At 36.3% G+C, this 17,193-nt stretch overlaps 1 protein-coding gene across 3 annotated transcripts in view; it reads right to left on the reverse strand.

Moving 5' to 3' along the window:
- Nucleotides 1–302: 302 nt before the first annotated feature.
- Nucleotides 303–17,193, reverse strand: part of prelid3b (PRELI domain containing 3) — a 66,403-nt gene continuing 49,512 nt past the window's right edge. For 2 of the 3 annotated variants that reach the window (XM_062997601.1, XM_062997599.1), the window contains 5 exons: nucleotides 14,836–15,004; nucleotides 9,460–9,549; nucleotides 9,265–9,335; nucleotides 7,837–7,939; nucleotides 1,454–4,507 (listed from right to left, as the gene is read on the reverse strand). In XM_062997601.1, coding sequence (XP_062853671.1) covers nucleotides 4,391–4,507; nucleotides 7,837–7,939; nucleotides 9,265–9,335; nucleotides 9,460–9,549; nucleotides 14,836–15,004 — 550 coding nt within the window. In that variant the 3' untranslated portion in view covers nucleotides 1,454–4,390. Of the gene's footprint in view, nucleotides 985–1,453; nucleotides 4,508–7,836; nucleotides 7,940–9,264; nucleotides 9,336–9,459; nucleotides 9,550–14,835; nucleotides 15,005–17,193 lie in introns of those variants that run through there. The other variant, XM_062997600.1, reaches the window with a different exon arrangement.

Genomic DNA, 17,193 nt, shown 5'->3' on the forward strand with positions numbered 1-17,193 from the left:
GTTTTCCTGTCTTTTTGCATATTTGCATTTCATTTTATACACAGGCTAAGCTGCAACTGTGTGTACAGGGTGGGCCATTTATATTGATACACCTAAATAAAATGGGAATGGTTGGTGATATTAACTTCCTGTTTGTGGCACATTAGTATATGGGAGGGGGAAAACTTTTCAAGATGGGTGGTGACCATGGCGGCCATTTTGAAGTCGGCCATTTTGGATCCAACTTTAGTTTTTTCAATGGGAAGAGGGTCATGTGACACATCAAACTCATTGAGAATTTCACAAGAAAAACAATGGTGTGCTTGGTTTTAATGTAACTTTATTCTTTCATGAGTTATTTACAAGTTTCTGACCACTTATAAAATGTGTTCAACGTGCTGCCCATTGTGTTGGATTGTCAAGGCAACCCTCTTCTCCCACTCTTCACACACTGATAGCAACACCGCAGAAGAAATGCTAGCACAGGCTTCCAGTATCCATAGTTTCAGGTGCTGCACATCTCGTATCTTCACAGCATAGACAATTGCCTTCAGATGACCCCAAAGATAAAAGTCTAAGATCGGGAGACCTTGGGGGCCATTCAACTGGCCCACAACGACCAATCCACTTTCCAGGAAACTGTTCATCTAGGAATGCTCGGACCTGACACCCATAATGTGGTGGTGCACCATGTTCGACTGATGCCACTCTCCAGTGACATGCGGCGAGTGCTACGCTGTGGGCTCTTGCTGAATGAAGCTAGGACAGCCACTGATGTTTCTTCATTAGTGACAGTTTTCATGCGTCCACATTTTGGCAAATCCAACACTGAACCAGTTTCACGAAACTTGGCAAGCAGTTTGCTAACTGTAGCATGGGAGATGGGTGGTCTCGTAGGGTGTCTTGCATTGAAATCTGCTGCAATGACCCGGGTACTGCGTTCACCAGACATCAACACAATTTCTATCCGCTCCTCACGTGTTAACCTCTGCGACATGTCAATGGCTGTAAACAAAGAGAAGCTTGTAAATAACTCATGAAAGAATAAAGTTACGTTAAAACCAAGCACACCATTGTTTTTCTTGTGAAATTCTCAATAAGTTTGATGTGTCACATGACCCTCTTCCCATTGAAAAAACTAAAGTTGGATCCAAAATGGCCGACTTCAAAATGGCCGCCATGGTCACCACCCATCTTGACAAGTTTTCCCCCTCCCATATACTAATGTGCCACAAACAGGAAGTTAATATCACCAACCATTCCCATTTTATTTAGGTGTATCCATATAAATGGCCCACCCTGTACATATATAAGTAGCCACTAATACCAAAGTTTAGCAACCCATTTCAAAACAGTGGGAACAGTGCATTTTCAGATGACTTTACTTTTATTAAGACTACTAATTTAATTATGGACAAACACATTTGTCCATATATTACACAAAAATAAGTAATAAAGGCACATACTGTCAGTATTGTTATGAAACCCTAGGTGTGCTTTATTGGAAAACATGTAAGATCTGTTTCTTATACCAACATAACACCTGAGTCTCCCTGGTCTCATTGATTATTTCTTACAGCATATTTCAATATCTTTTAATGTGTGCAATCAAAAATATTCAACCCCCCAAAATAAAATAAGGATTTATAACTCTAAATGTCAAGCTAAATTTTGCTTTCAATCTATATCAGTTAAAGGATACAGCAAATGAACAAAGAACAAATGAAGCAGCAGGATATTTTGTTAATACTGTCATGTAAAAACTATTTAACCCCTACATATTATGAGAAATCTGCCTTGCTGTAGAAGAAAGCCCAAAATATTACCAATATTATCAGGGCAACATAAAAAGTCCCAGGTTACTGCAAAATAATTACAGGGTGACCTGATAAACATTGGAACAAATGTGTCAGTGGCAACAATAAGAACAACATTTAACAACAAGAACCTAATGGCTGGACTTGATGAGGCATGCCATTTTTGGCCAAGAAGCACAGAAGGCATTGACTAAAACATGCCATACGGAATGCAGAGATCTGCGACACAGTTCTATGATGTCATGAATCAAAACTGAAACTGTTTGGCCATTTGGATTTGGCACAAGATAGTTGAGGCTTATAACAAAAAGAATACTATCTCCACACTCAAGCGAGGAAGTGGATCAGTAATGTTGGAATATTTTTCTGCTGCAGAAATCGGCAATCTTGACCATGTTACTGAGATGGACTCACATAAACACCACAGCATTTTGAAGAGGAATATTATTTTTCGTTGAATCCTGGAGATAGCTGGACTTTCAGGCAAGACAATGATCCCCATGCACACTTCCAAATCAACCAAATCTTGGTTGAGGTATGATCAAGGTATCCTGGAATATTCTGAAGTGCTCTTCTCAATCCCCACATTTAAATTTCAATGAGAATCTTTGGTGAGGTTTAGATTAACAAAAGTTATCGAACCTCAATGAATTAAAAAAACACAAGAAGAATGGGCAAAAGTGCTTATTAGAGGTTATTAAGGCAAAAGGATTTTCCACCAAGTACTGAGGGTTGGGGTTGAGTAAAATTACATTAACATATGCTAGCAGAATTGCTGATTGTATGCAGCAATAAATATCTTTCTGCCTACTGACAAGTCTTGTGTATTTTCATTTGGTTCTATACACATCACCATAATAACTTTTGAGGTAAAGGGGTTTGCATATTTCTGATTGGAACTGTATGTATTAGTTAATTTATTTAGTACAGGCCTTGCTACAATGTAATAAACTCTTATAAAACCAAACACATTTAACAACCAATTCATACACAATAAGTATCTTGTTTAGCAGTAATTAAGTTATTAACAGGCAAATGCTTTAACATTTCTAGACAACTTTTTTAAACCCACCAATGCAATACAAGTACCATTGCACATTTTGTCCATTACAGCACAAAACAATAATTATAAAAGTCCAATATATAAATAAATAATTATTATTTTTTTTAACTAACTGCAGCATGACAATTCTACCAACCCCCGTTTGCCATCACGGAAGACAATGTTCATTAGCATGCTGTTACATTTAGCTGTCTTTGTGATACAACAACCATCACGTTAAATCCTTAAAGCTTATAACAACATAGAGAAACATATATTTTTATACATTTGGTGAATTACTTATATTTTTCCAGCATATCCCAATTAGGATGTTCCACATTTCCAAAATTCCATAATGTGATGCATATTGTTGCCATATTTTCTCTTTTATACTCGACTCCCAGTCCACTCAATTAGGATAAGGAGGTCTGCAGGCTACCACATGCCACCTCAGACAAGTGTAAAGCTGCCAACCACATATTTATAGCACTTAGCAGCTGAGTACAGAGAACCAAGCTAGTCTCTCTGTATTAATAACCAAACAGTAGGTAGTCACTGTTGAAATGGCAATGATGTGACTTACCATCTGTTTTTTTTTTTTTTTTGTTCAGACAAGGCCAATTACGTCCCAGCCAATTATGTCCCAGTGACACAAGTGCAGCACCAGCAAGGCAACCCACATTTGTATTGTTTTCAATACCTGCTATATGTAAGACTATTAACACTATTAGGTTTTAACAATTTTTATAATTTTTAAGTAAAATGCTGTATAACATACAATGCTGAAATCTGAAAATAGGTAATGTGTGCTTGATGGTGGTACATACACCAGTGAACAAACAACTATTGTTAAAAACAAAATAGATGTTACAAACATTAATATATAAAAATTTTGTAATAGATTTAAAACACTTAACAGATACCATACAAAAACCATACAGTTCATGTTAAACAGCTGGGAATGGTATAATACCAATAAATACACAACAAAATTCAGTTTTAAATATTTGTATAAGAGCACAATTAAGATGCACATAAATGCATCTACACACGAAAAATTACAGCCAAAACTTGGTATCACCGTAATCTGGTCTAAAGCACAGACTGGTCCAATGATAAGTTTGACAAGTTAATCTGAGTTAAAACTACTGTGATTAAACTAGACCCATTTCCTTTTAAAATAAAGGAGTAGGTAAAATGTAAATTAATTACACATTGTTGTTAGAGAGCAAGGATATGTGTGTAAATGGATACTGAATGTGATGACTGTAAGCCAAACCAAAGAGGTAGTTTCTTAAATTGTTATTACCTGTTACATATATATTTCATCCAAATTATGCTTGGTTTTTATAAAACATAGACCTGCCAGTGTTAAAGCAGAACCTCCTTTTCGGTCTTAAATGTCCCTCTATCCTCTAATATAGAGTCATTATCTGAGGGAGGTAAGGAGAAATTTGAGTCACACATGGAAAAATAAGAGGAAAATGCTGTCATGAAAAAGTGACAAAAACTTTGTTAATGAAAGAGTAATAACTGTATGAACTTAGAACATTTATTTTTCTGTGACTGCTGCTGCCATGGGTGGCCGAATAGTGCCTCGCGCTGTAATGGCTAGCTCCTCAAGCTCAGCGTTTAGTCGCCTGATAACCCATTCCATGGCTTCACGGCCCTGCAGATGAAGACCATAACATAACCTCAGGTCATGCAATAAAAAAAAACATAACACACCACAATTTAAAACTAAATAAATGAAAAATCCAATTAATTAATAACTACAATCAGTTTAGAATTAAAAGTTTTTGTTCTTAAATGTGATCATTAAGACCATGCAATTACCATCAATGGCATCAAAAGTATTAGATTAGTAACCTCGCTTTGCCTGATAAGCCATTGCTGTGAGATTTGAGTCTGGCCAACAAAATCGATTAAGGATGAGCATTCGGACGATGAGTGTCAAGTTCAAGTCTTGGCTGTGCCACGGCCTGGCTAAGCACTCAGTTGACACAATCAGACGTGTCTAATGGAGGGAAGGCCAGATGGGGAAGTGTATTATTGACTCCTAGTGTCTGACTGAGGTGCTATCGCAAAGAGCCAAAATATGGAGAAAATAGCATTGTTAGCTGTCTGTTGTAAAGCTCTGCAAAAAATCTGCTGGCTTTATGTGTGTCAAAGGAACTGTAAGTTAGCCCTCCTTGGCATTGATGGTGCCTTGCAACCATCTGATGTCGCCAGAGGGCACAGGGTAATTAAGTATATCCATTGTGCACAGGGTCATTGAGTACTGGGACATTGCAAAATAAAGAACATTTGAAGAGAACAGCATGATTATTCAAATGAAGGAAAAATATAGAGAGAAAAGAATAGTCATCTATACAAGGTAAAGCTCTTGGCATTGAGGGTGTCTTAAATTTATCCAAAGTGCTCAGGGTAATTGAGTATTGGGACAATAACCACAGATCTTCTAAAGATGTAGGCTTGCTCAAATCCATTGGTCTTTTCTTGTAATCCCAGACAGACTTGATGATGATTGGGAAGATGATCTGTGAGAGCCATACCATCACTTCCAGGACACCTTGTTTTTCTTTACGCTGAAGATAAATCTTATAGTTTGAGGTCATTGTCCTGCTGCAGAATTAATTTGGAGTCAATCAGACTCCCTGATGTTATTGCATGATGGATAAGTATCTGCTTATATTTCTCAGCATTGAGGAAACCATTAATCCTGACCAAGCTTAAGCTGAACGCTCGTGATCTTCAATCCCTCAGACGGCACTGCATCAAGAACTGCCACTCAACAATAGCTGATATAACCACATGGACAAGGGATTACTTTGGCAAACCTTTGTCAAACACTACAATACAGAGTTACATGCACAAATGCCACTTAAAACTTTACTGTGCAAAAAAAATGCCTTATGTAAACCATATCCAGAAGCGGCGTCGACTTCTCTGGGCTCTCAGACATCTAGGATGGACCATCACACAGTGGAAATGTGTATTGTGGTCAGATGAATCAGCATTCCAGGTCTTTGGATGCCGTGTGCTCCGGCCCAAAGACAAAAAGGACCATCCAGACTGTTATCAGCAACAAGTCCAAGAGCCAGGGTCTGTCATGGTATGGGGCTGTGTCAGTGCCCTTGGCAAAAGTAATTCACACTTCTGTGATGGCAGCGTTAATGCAGAAAAGTACATTGAGATCTCAGAGCAACATATGCTGCCTTTATGACGTCATCTTTTCCAGGGACCTCCATGCATTTTTCAACAAGACAATGCAAAACCACATGCTGCACACGTTACAAAGGCATGGCTGCGGAAGAAGAGGGTATGGCTACTGGACTGGCCTGCCTGCAGTCCTGACCTGTCCCCAATAAAGAATGTGTGGAGGATTTTGAAACAAAAAATGTGACAACGACGACCCCGTACTGTTACACATCTTAAGACGTGTTTGCAGGAAGAATGGGACAAAATAAAACCTAAAACACTAAATCGCTTGGTATCCTCGGTGCCAAAACGTCTTTTCAATGTGATGAAAAGGAATGGCAACATTACAAAGTGGTAAATGCTTTACTGTCCCAACTTTTTTGGAATGTGTTGCAGGCCTGAAATGCAGGAATGGATGTTTATTAATAAATGAATTGAAGTTAAGCAGACAAAACATGAAATATCTTAGGTTCATACTGTCTGCATTGAAATAAAAGTCAATAAAAGTCAAAAAAGTAAATGTAAGAAAGTTTTTTTTATTATTATTTGCATTTTCCATACTGTCCCAACTTTTTCTGATTCCTAGTTAAGATGGTTGGTCAGGACAGCAAAAGTTACAAAAGCTATATAAAGCTTGTTGCACGACTTACTTCACCCCCACAAATTGAGTTTTAAAAGACTATTGATCCTTAGTTACAATTACAGAACCAAATTTGGGGACGACTGTAAAAAACAAAAAAGTTATTTTAATGTTTTCCTTTCCACTGAACTGATTTTTTTTTTGTTCAGTTCATTCATTGCTGTCACCCAAGTAGGTCTGGTCCCAACCCTTTTCCTTGATTCTGTCACTATGTAACCCCATAGCCAAGCTGTTCTTCTGTCTGGCAGCATGAGCAAACTCAGTATTGATGCGTGATGTAAGTTTTCTTTGTGTTAATCTTTGTTTAGTTATTATTTGTTTATTTAGTAATGTTTCATTAGAATTTGTTAATGTTTATTGTTTGGTTTTGCCTGTTTTATTTTCTTAGTAATTGTAAACCATCCACATTTTGGGACATACTAACTGAGATTTGGTGACTGTGCATATGTATTCAAGCTTTGTGGGAATTTGTGAGTTTTGAACCATTCCAAGTTGTGACTACAAAGGAAACACTGCAAGTCTTCCGTGTCATGTGTTTTACTTAAACACCCCATAGTGTTTACTCCACCTTATACTCAGTATCCTTCTGAGCTGTTACATTTCTCCAGCTGCTTGCACCACCTTATGCCGGCCAAAAGCCACAGAGCTCCACCACTTATGGAGTCATGCTATGCTTCATGTGTACCTCCACTACTTGTGCTTTTGCATTGACATCAGAGTTCACTGTAGTTGCAACAATGAGGAGAAACCCCATTCAACCTTCCCTCCCTTGGACATTACCAACTGTGTAAGCTGAGAATCAGGTCAAGCCAGCAAAACATTTGGTGTGTCTTTATTTACATATTTCTCCTGTACTAACTTTTTAAATTTAGGTTTAAATTTTAATTATCACATTTCAAACACCTTACCACCTTAAAAATAAAAACTAACCAAATAAAAGTGACCCAGCACTATTAGCTGTATGTGTTTTGTCATATTTTTATAAAATGCAAAAAAAAACTTTACGTTTACTACAAAAAACTAAATTCAATCCTTTTAATAATTAAATAAAATCTCCACCTAGAAGCATTTGCAGACTTTATTATATGTACAATTTATTAAGCAGCCTTTTACTTGCTGATGAACAAACCAAGGAGGACTAAATACCAATCTCTCACCTTTCCTGCATTGGTTGAGATGGTGCTTGCCATAAGCCCTTCCATGTAGCTGCTCAAACTGACTCCCTTAACAGAGATGATGGCCTCCTGAGTAAGTATAGTCCTATAAATCAAATTAAAACACAATAGAGTTCAGTTTTATTGCCACCTTAACACATATTTGGATACAGTCATGGCATACACTTTTACAAAATTCAAATTCTTTGCAACAGAGTTTACAGGATTATAGTGGTTATATTAAATGGTTAAGGTTAAAGTGTCTCAGAAAGTCTAAAATCTTCTTGGGTGTAGTCTTTTTAAATAGGTCCTTCAAGCTATCTTCCTAGCAGCAGTTCTGTTGTATGGCTTTAATAGTAGGACAGTTACTTAATTTTATTTATTTGATAGGATTTTAACATCATGTTTTACACACTTTGATTACATTTATGACAGAAACAATAATTACTTGTTACACAGGATTCATCTGTTCACAAGTTTAATGTCAAACACAGGCATGGACAATTTTGTATCTCCAATTCACCTCACTTACTGTACATGTGTTTAGAGTGTGGGAGGAAACTGGACCTTCCGGAGGAATCCCACACAGAAATGGAAGAACATGCAAACTCCACACAGAAAGGAGACCACCCCACCTGGGGATCGAACTCAGGACCTTCCTGCTGTGAGACAACAGTGCTACCCACTAAGCCACCGTGCCGCCAGGGCAGTTAATTAAAATATGTTTTAATCACCTGATTGATAAGATGTCTGTGTGTTACGTTTGAATGGCTGATATGATATCTTGTGTAGATAGATTAGTGCACTCGGTTGGGGGGTAGTAATATTTCCTCCTGTTTATATATGGTGAAATTTTGTGTAATTTCTTATGTACATTTTTGAACCACTCCTCTTGCCACAAAGTTTTAAAAAATGACTTTATTACAAAGAGAGCATCCAAAAGTGCTACATGACATATGGTGGCTTTTTCCTTCCCTGGGAATCAATAGTGACTTGGTATCCAGCAGAAAATTCACAGCCTCTGCTGGATACTTGTCATTTTGACCATTTTCACATATTCTGTCTTAGATTAAATCTTATCTAGCTAAATTTATCACTATCAATTATTACAATCACAAAAACAACACATTTTGTTCCCTGTCTGAAACGTCAGTTTAAATTAAACATTAACCTTGATTTTTCTGCAAGTTTATTGTTTAGATGTTTTAAATTAATGATAACAGAGAAAATACTTACTGCATAACTGCACATATAGTATGCTGTAAAGTACATAAATAGTATATTTATTATGTTACTAAATAATTTCTCAAGTTACCCATTACAGTTACTTTTGCAGCTCTTAGAAACTGCACTAAATTCATAGTCTTTAATTATACCAAGCTAGACATTCTGACTGCCACTGCTAAACAATAGGCAAAATGCAAATCTTACTTCTCTGGGTCTTCTGGATGTGGCCTGTAAATGAGCCTTTCATCCACAGACACCATGTTGGTAAAAGTGATCTGTAAACATAAAACAATCAGTAAACATTTTTTATTTTTTTTAAGAAATAGATATTAGATAGATAGATATATACTTTATTGGAATAAAGGAATAAATAAAGTAATCAAATATAAGTGCCCTTACATTTGTTGATTGAAGTTCCAAAGTTTTCTCCTTGGGATCCACAACTGAGTGTTCTTGAACATATGTACATGCTCGCGCATTACCAATTATCTGTGATGGGAAACATGTCATGAAGTCAAACATTTTCAATTATTAAACACTGCCAAACATTCTTCTGTAAACATTTTCTGATAAAGAGGGAGGTTTACAGCAATGTTTGAAAACAAAAACATTGTTCAAATATTTGCTGTAACAACATAAAAACCTAAATACTTTGTATTAAAAAAAAACAATAATAACTTCAAACTAAAATGAAAACATTTGATCACTTATTTATTGTTAACCAAAATTATTACAAAGAGCTGTCTAAATGCACTTTGTCTCGCTCATTTAAACCTGACCTGATAAGCAACTAACTTTAAATGAATTAGTTTCTTCTGGATATCATAATGCAAAGCAAGACAGTAAGTGCCTGTGATTGTGTAAAGGCTGGTTAGCTGAAAAGCAGCCTGGTTGAACGCAAATATCTGTTCTATAATAAAGCTTTATAAACAGGGTTTACTGGTAAAACATTTTAAACATTATTTGTCCTCCTGTCCTTTTGACCTTAATTCTTGAATTACATATGCTTTCTTCCTTTCCAGTGTTGAAGAGCTGATTATATAACAAAAGAGGAGAAAGCTTGCAGTCCCACAACTGTACCTACACTCTTTCAGTTTACATTGTATGTGTGTTGTAAATTTTTTTGTTTTGTTAGGTTGTACTCTTTGTTTACTTTTTTTTTTTTGGTAATTTGTTTTACAGTTTACGGCCACCATACTGATCATTTTTGATGCAGATTTTGTCACAATGGCATTTGTAGCTAGTACAAAGGTACAGTGAAATGTAAAGTTGGCTGCTCTGACTGTATGAAAAGTAGAATAAAAATGTGTGTTTGTGTCGTATTGGATCAATTTAATTAAGTGCTATTAGAAGGGCATGGGCCTCAGCTGTACAAATTGAGCTGTGATTTGGTAGAATTGCTCTGTCCACATGTTGGCCGGCTACTATTGCTGCTAATACCTGTTTCACAGTTTTTGAGAGTGTGGGATGGGAATCTCTGACATCAATGAACACCTTGTGGTATGTCTTTGGGTGAGTTTGTTTTTCTTTTTACTATTTATAACATTTTAGAATAAATTATTTTTGTGTATTCTCTGACGGACACCTGTCTACCCACCCGAGGTTGTCGAGACTGCCGTGTCAACAATGTTGCTCCTGCTATATTTAACAGACCCCTGGCGTGTTTGCACCAAAAACGTCAAGAACTAACTACGGACTATCAGATTAGACTGAATAATGAACTCGTTCTAACTAGTTATAAACTTTTGCTCAATTAAATTTTGTATGTATGTACAGTGGGGAAAATAAGTATTTGATCCCCTGCTGATTTTGTAACTTTACCCCCTTACAAAGACTTGAACAGTCTATAATTTTTATGGAAGGTTTATTTTAACAGAGAGAGACAGAATGTCAACAAAAAATCCAGAAAAAAAACTTTAAATTAAGGTTATAAATTAATTTGTATTTAATTAAGGGAAATAAGTATTTGATCCCCTACCAACCAGCAAGAATTCTGACCCCCACAGACCGGTTATGTGCACATGAGGCACACAAATTAGTCCTGTCCCTGTATAAAAGACTCCCGTCACAGAATCAGTTTCTTCCGTTCAAATCTCTCGACCACCATGGGCAAGACCAAAGAGCTATCAAAGAACGTCAGGGACAAGATTGTAGACCTGCGCAAGGCTGGAATGGGCTACAAGACCATCAGCAAGAAGCTTGGTGAGAAAGAGACCACTGTTGGCACGATAATTCAAAAATGGAAGAAATACAAGATCACAGTCAATCGCCCTCGCTCTGGAGCTCCATGAAAGATCTCGCCTCGTGGGGTAAGAATGATTCTGAGAAAGCTGAGGTCAGCCCAGAATTACACAGGAGGAGCTTGTCAATGATCTCAAGGGAGCTGGGAGCAGAGAAATGCTGGATATGACCCCAAGAACACCATCCCCACTTTTGTAGTTTTTTTCAGACTTGTCCTCCAGTTCCCCGCAGCACATGACGCCTTTACAACAGTTAAAAGGTCAGATAGGGTAATGACTTTGTACAGATGTCAGCAAATGTTTTGCCATTCAAGAGGTTGTCTGCTTGCACTTCTGGAGACAATACACCAGGATCTGTGCAGATCAAAGTTTCCTGGTGTCTTTTACAGTTCCTGCTATCCTTGTGATACCTTTTTGTATCACTAAAGGGAGAGTTTAGTAAAGATAATTTCAGCTGGTGCAAATTCCATCAGGATGAATTTAAGCCAACTCTCATTTATGGCAAAGGTGCTACATCCGGCAGCAGTTTTCTTTTTGGGTTATGTTTATTAGCCATATTTGTGTTAATAAAGTTTAAGCCCTTTATTTTTTTGACAAATGTAAAAAAAATTAAAGAACTTTAATGACTAACCATTTACATTTTGTAAATATAAACAAATTTTAAATTTGTTGACAGAAACACACTCAAAATATTTGAGACAAAGACATGTTTATTACCTTTCCTATTAATAATATTTTTTTACTTGTTTGGGAACTTGTTCAAGCTTGATACTCAGTTGTTTTGCCCGTTCAAGCTTGATACTTAGTTGATAGAGTTGAAGAGAAGTCTCCTCTTTAATATGTGCCATAGATTTTCAACAGAAGACAAATCTGGACTGCAGACCAGTCAAGCACACAAACTCTGTTTCTGCAAAGTCACACTGTTGTAGCAAATGCAGAAAGAGGCCTGGGATTTTCTAGCTGGATTAATCACAGAATGGACTGGATTGATGGAAGCATGTGTCCCCATATAAGCCTCCATATCAAATGGTACACTTACTTGTATTCACACCACCTATGCAAGGGGCACTGACGCACCCCAATACAATCATAAAATGTTGGCCTTTGTATTCTTAACTAATAACAATCTTTGAGTTCTCTGTGCCAATGATGAAAAAGACAGTGTCTATTTTGTCCGAAAAACAAGCTGAAACAAGGACTCAACATACACTTCTACTGTCCTGCCATCCAAGATGAGCTTGGTTCCTGAGAATTTAGTTTAGTTTCTGCAAAAAATTCGATTCACGATGCTGAGCTCACGATTCGATTTTCTCACGATTTTTTTTGAAGTGTAAAAAGTGCAAAACAATGCACATTTTCTTGTTCATTTAAAAAATTTAAAAAAAACTTCAGTCCCCTGCAATTAAAGGTAATTACCAAGAACAGAGTACTTTACTGTAACCTAAGAGGTTTACCAAATTTAAGTTACTTATCGCCATCTTAAATTGAAAATCAATGTAATCAAACAAGCTCATTGAGCTGAGCCTTTAAACATATTTTTTTTTGTAGCTTTAACTAATTTATTAACACATTACATGTAAAATAAATTACTAATGTAAAAAAAACCATTGTATCAAATGTTTATTATTTAAATGGCTTTATTTATATACTCAACGTGGAACAGAGTGCTACAACAATAAATTATAAAATACAAAAACAAAGACCCATCTAATTAGACCAAAAGGTCTGATTGTGTATATTACTTGTAAATTTGCATCTACAGTGGAACAACACATCAACAAAGCATCACTCAACAAAATATAAATGAAAATGTGCAAAAGAAAAAGCAGCATCCAGGTGACAGTATTTGTAAGTATTTAGTGAAGATTGGCATGCAGAAAAACCAAGGAGCTCATCTTTGATGGGTTGATCCTGTTTCTCCTTTCTGTTATGATCTTTCCAGCGTGTAATGTCTGCTTGTAAAGCGCCGAGTTCTCTCTCTCTCTCTCTCTCTCCTGTTCGTGTGCACGCTGTCCGTGTGTGTGTGTTTGTGTGTGTGTGTAACCCCGCCCCTCCTGCTCAGTGTGAACACACAAACGCCACCACGGAAACGCTTTAACGGAAAAAACCCCGGAAAAAACAGGAATCGGCTCCGGCTCCTGTCATTCATTTCGCGACCAACCCATCACTAATAAATTACAGAATGCACGTGCAATCGTACAATCGCGCAGATGTCCAAGATGCACATCGCTAGATTTTTGCATCGCGATGCATCGTGAAACGATGTATCGTTACACCCCTAGTAGATGGTAATTTATTTACTTATTTATTGGAATGTTAATGTCATGTTTTCATCAGATCAAGTCTTTTTTCATGTCAAACACAGTCATGGACTCCACACAGAAAACTCCACACAGAAAGGACCCGGACCGCTTCACCTTGGAATCAAACCCAGCACCTTCTTGCTGTAATTTATTTCAATAAAGGTTTAAGAGGATTAAATGACTAATTCTAGTTATTTTAATTAAAGTTGCAGACAGTAATAAGGTTATAAATAAAACACAGCATTTATTTTCAAATTCTTGAAAATAAATTCTTACCAGACACCAGATGCTACACATCACTTGAACGGACATGCAGAAACAATTCAGAAGACCAAAAAAGGCACTAACAGAATTTTTTTGCACCACATAATATAAGGGTTCTTCAAAAAGTTTGTGCGCTTTTAAAACTCTATTTATTAAAAATTTCAGAAACAAATTACATCACTTTTCTACAGTCACCTTCCGATAAATTTTTCCCAGCGTCATACCTTTTAATGCCATCAGCATTTTTGGTTGAGCGTACAGCCACTGAGGCACCGCTGCTTTCACATCATCATCATCAAATCTTCTTCCCCTTTAAGCTTTTTTAAGCGGTCCAAAAAGGGGGAAATCAGATAGCGCTGAATCCGGACTATAAGCTCTCTTTGTCTCTCAAACACGACCAATTACTACTCCTCCCACCCTTACCATTTTCAACCAAAATATAAAAGTGTGGAAACTTTTTGAAGATCCCTCATATGTCTATTAAATAGCTGTAATTGTAAACTTAAAATTCATCTAAATATTTTATATAATTATAAAATTCAATTTTAAAATTAAAATTTTAATATTATGCAGTTTTGCACTGGAACGTTATCAATTTATTTTTTATAACTACGTAAATTCTTAATACAACATTGTGTTTGGCTTAGTATTTGTGTTTTGTTATTGAAATTGTACATTGTAATTAAAATCTTTTCAAATCGTCCTCCACTACATTTTCAAAAGCTTTTAACCGGCACTTTTTAATCAAAACAACTAACTTTAATGCCAGGTGCACAGGTTTCCTATTGCTAGCAACATTTGTACTTCTTGACTAGATTTTATAAGCATAGTTTTTCATTAATACTGATAGTAAAATAAGTTTGTTACAACATTTTTGTAATGTACATGCTACAAAAATTATGCTGCACCTATTACACACATAAAATGAGTCACTAATTAGCAAAACTGAATTGAAAAAGTATTCTTACTGATTTTACAACAGAAGGAAGACCCCATTCTGTACTGAGTAGGCGTTTACTGTAAAGTCGACCTTGCTGGTCCATGTGTCGATCTAGCACATCTACACCAAATACACTGGGGTTCATGGGGTTTGGGTACTTCTGCATGGCTGCTTTGGTTACTGTTTCCCATGGATGGCTGTAGAGAAAAAAAACAGAACTTCTAGTGTCACTAATGATTGGGGGGGGGGGGGGGGGGGGGGGGGTCCTTTACTATGAGGACAGCATAAATAAGCTGTTAAATTAATAATAACATAGTGAACTGTTGGCTATCATTTTTACCAGACAACAGTACATTTGGCATGCATGGTCACACAATATACATATGGTTGATGTTTACCCACAAAAGCAAAAAAATTTATCCATGTCTTATCAGAAATAGGTGTATAGAACCCTGGCACTAATTACCTGCAAAATTCACCAGTTATACGTGCACAATGACCCTAAATCTGTACATATCAATTTCCATTTGAACAAAGGTATTTGAAAAAGTAAAGCAAGTTCAGTAAAGGCTGCGACGTCATTCTCCATAATACAATAAGAGCAAATACAATAAGAGCATATTCCCTATGAATGTAGGGAGGACAATTTTGGTACTTGGATGGGTCAGAATTGGCCTAAACAGTATAAATCTAGGGACCCTATATGCATTGTGTTAACAATTTAGCTGCTGCTGGTGATTTTGTCAGAAGCTACTGGTCTAATCAAAGTTTAATCAAAATCTTGTTCAGAGAGCAAGGGTAAGTTCCTACCTAGTGTAAGCATGGTATTACTAATAAAGTAGCCAGTGCAAGTTAAGTAAAAAAAAGACTAGATTTTTTTTTTTGTAAAATAGGAAGTTCTGTAATGCCATTTTAATTTAGGTATACCTGCTGATTATTTAATATGATAATTGACTACTATATTTATTTTCTTATTAGGATTTTAACCTCATGTTTTACACGTTTGGTTACATTCATGACAGAACAGGTAGTTTCTGGTTACACAAGATTTATTAGTTGTAGTTCAATGTCAAACACAGTCATGGACAATTTTGTATCTCCAATTAACCTGACTGCATGTCTTTGGACTGTGGGAGGAAACCGAAGCTCCCGGAGGAAACCCAATGCAGACACGGGGAGAACATGCACACTCCACACAGAAAGGACCCGGATCGCCGCCTGAAAATTTCACTCAGGACCTTCTTGCTGTGAGGCGATAGTGCTACTCACTGAGCCTCTGTGCTGCCCAATTGACTACAGATGGCAACTTATTTCTGCCCATATAAACAATTCTAGTTTGACTGCACAGAATTTGTGATTGTCTTAAAGGCAAGCTAAAAAAAGGTCAGTTTCTGAATTTAGTGACACTCATGAAAACTTAACTTTCATTTGAAAGAACATTAAATTATGTGGCAGAGTTTTTTTGTTTAAAAATTTTTTTTTTGTGACAATTTGAGTCACAAACTCATTAACGGGTTCTAATTTTCATAATTTTTTCTCTATGTAGCATAATAAATATTTCAACCAGTTATTATTTATGACCATAACTAAATATTTGTTTAAAAGGTTTGTGTCTAAACCGTTTAATTAGCTTTTCAGTGTTCGTGGGCCTGTATTAATCACAGCATTTTTAAATAAACTTTTTGACCCATAAAGCACCACAAAAAAGAGGACAAAATGGCTATAGGGTATGCTTGATTGCTATATTTTGATGCTGTGAGGTTTAAGTATCTTTACACATCTTTATTTCCACACCATAGGTGAACTATAAGAAAGGTATTGTGAAGTCCTACAAAAATATTTTATGTTAGCTTAGCTGAGTGTCATTCATTACTGTAATGGCTAGCTTTCATTACCATGTTATACTGCGCAAGAAAAGTCAGCAGCCAACCCGAGCAACTACACTAAAAAGTAATGTGTCATTTTTTCTACACAACTACTGTGTCCTGTGGTCTGTAACATGTTTTGTGTCATTTCTGGCCACTTCTTACACAGACACGTGTAAAGTAACTCTAATAGTTAGTCTACACATTTATGTGTAGAACTGTGAGAAAATACATTGTGTAAAAATATATATTTATTCAATTTTACTTAAATTTGTTGGATAAAATAATGGCATTTCTGACTAGAAACATAGATTATTTCCCATGGAAGATTAAAAATAAATTAATAAATAAAAAAATATGCGTTAACCAATCACATTTCTCCTATCAAGTATATCTGTGTTTCACGTTTGATTCCCTCTTTTTGGACCATGCAAGGAAAGGAGTAGGACTCATCCTTATCGGAAAGTTGCAAAAGCAGTGGGGTTTCAAAATAGTCTAGTATTGAGTATGTTTTATTAATC

The sequence above is a fragment of the Trichomycterus rosablanca genome, chromosome 6 (genome assembly GCF_030014385.1).
Source record: "Trichomycterus rosablanca isolate fTriRos1 chromosome 6, fTriRos1.hap1, whole genome shotgun sequence".
Classification (NCBI taxonomy): Eukaryota; Metazoa; Chordata; class Actinopteri; order Siluriformes; family Trichomycteridae; genus Trichomycterus; species Trichomycterus rosablanca.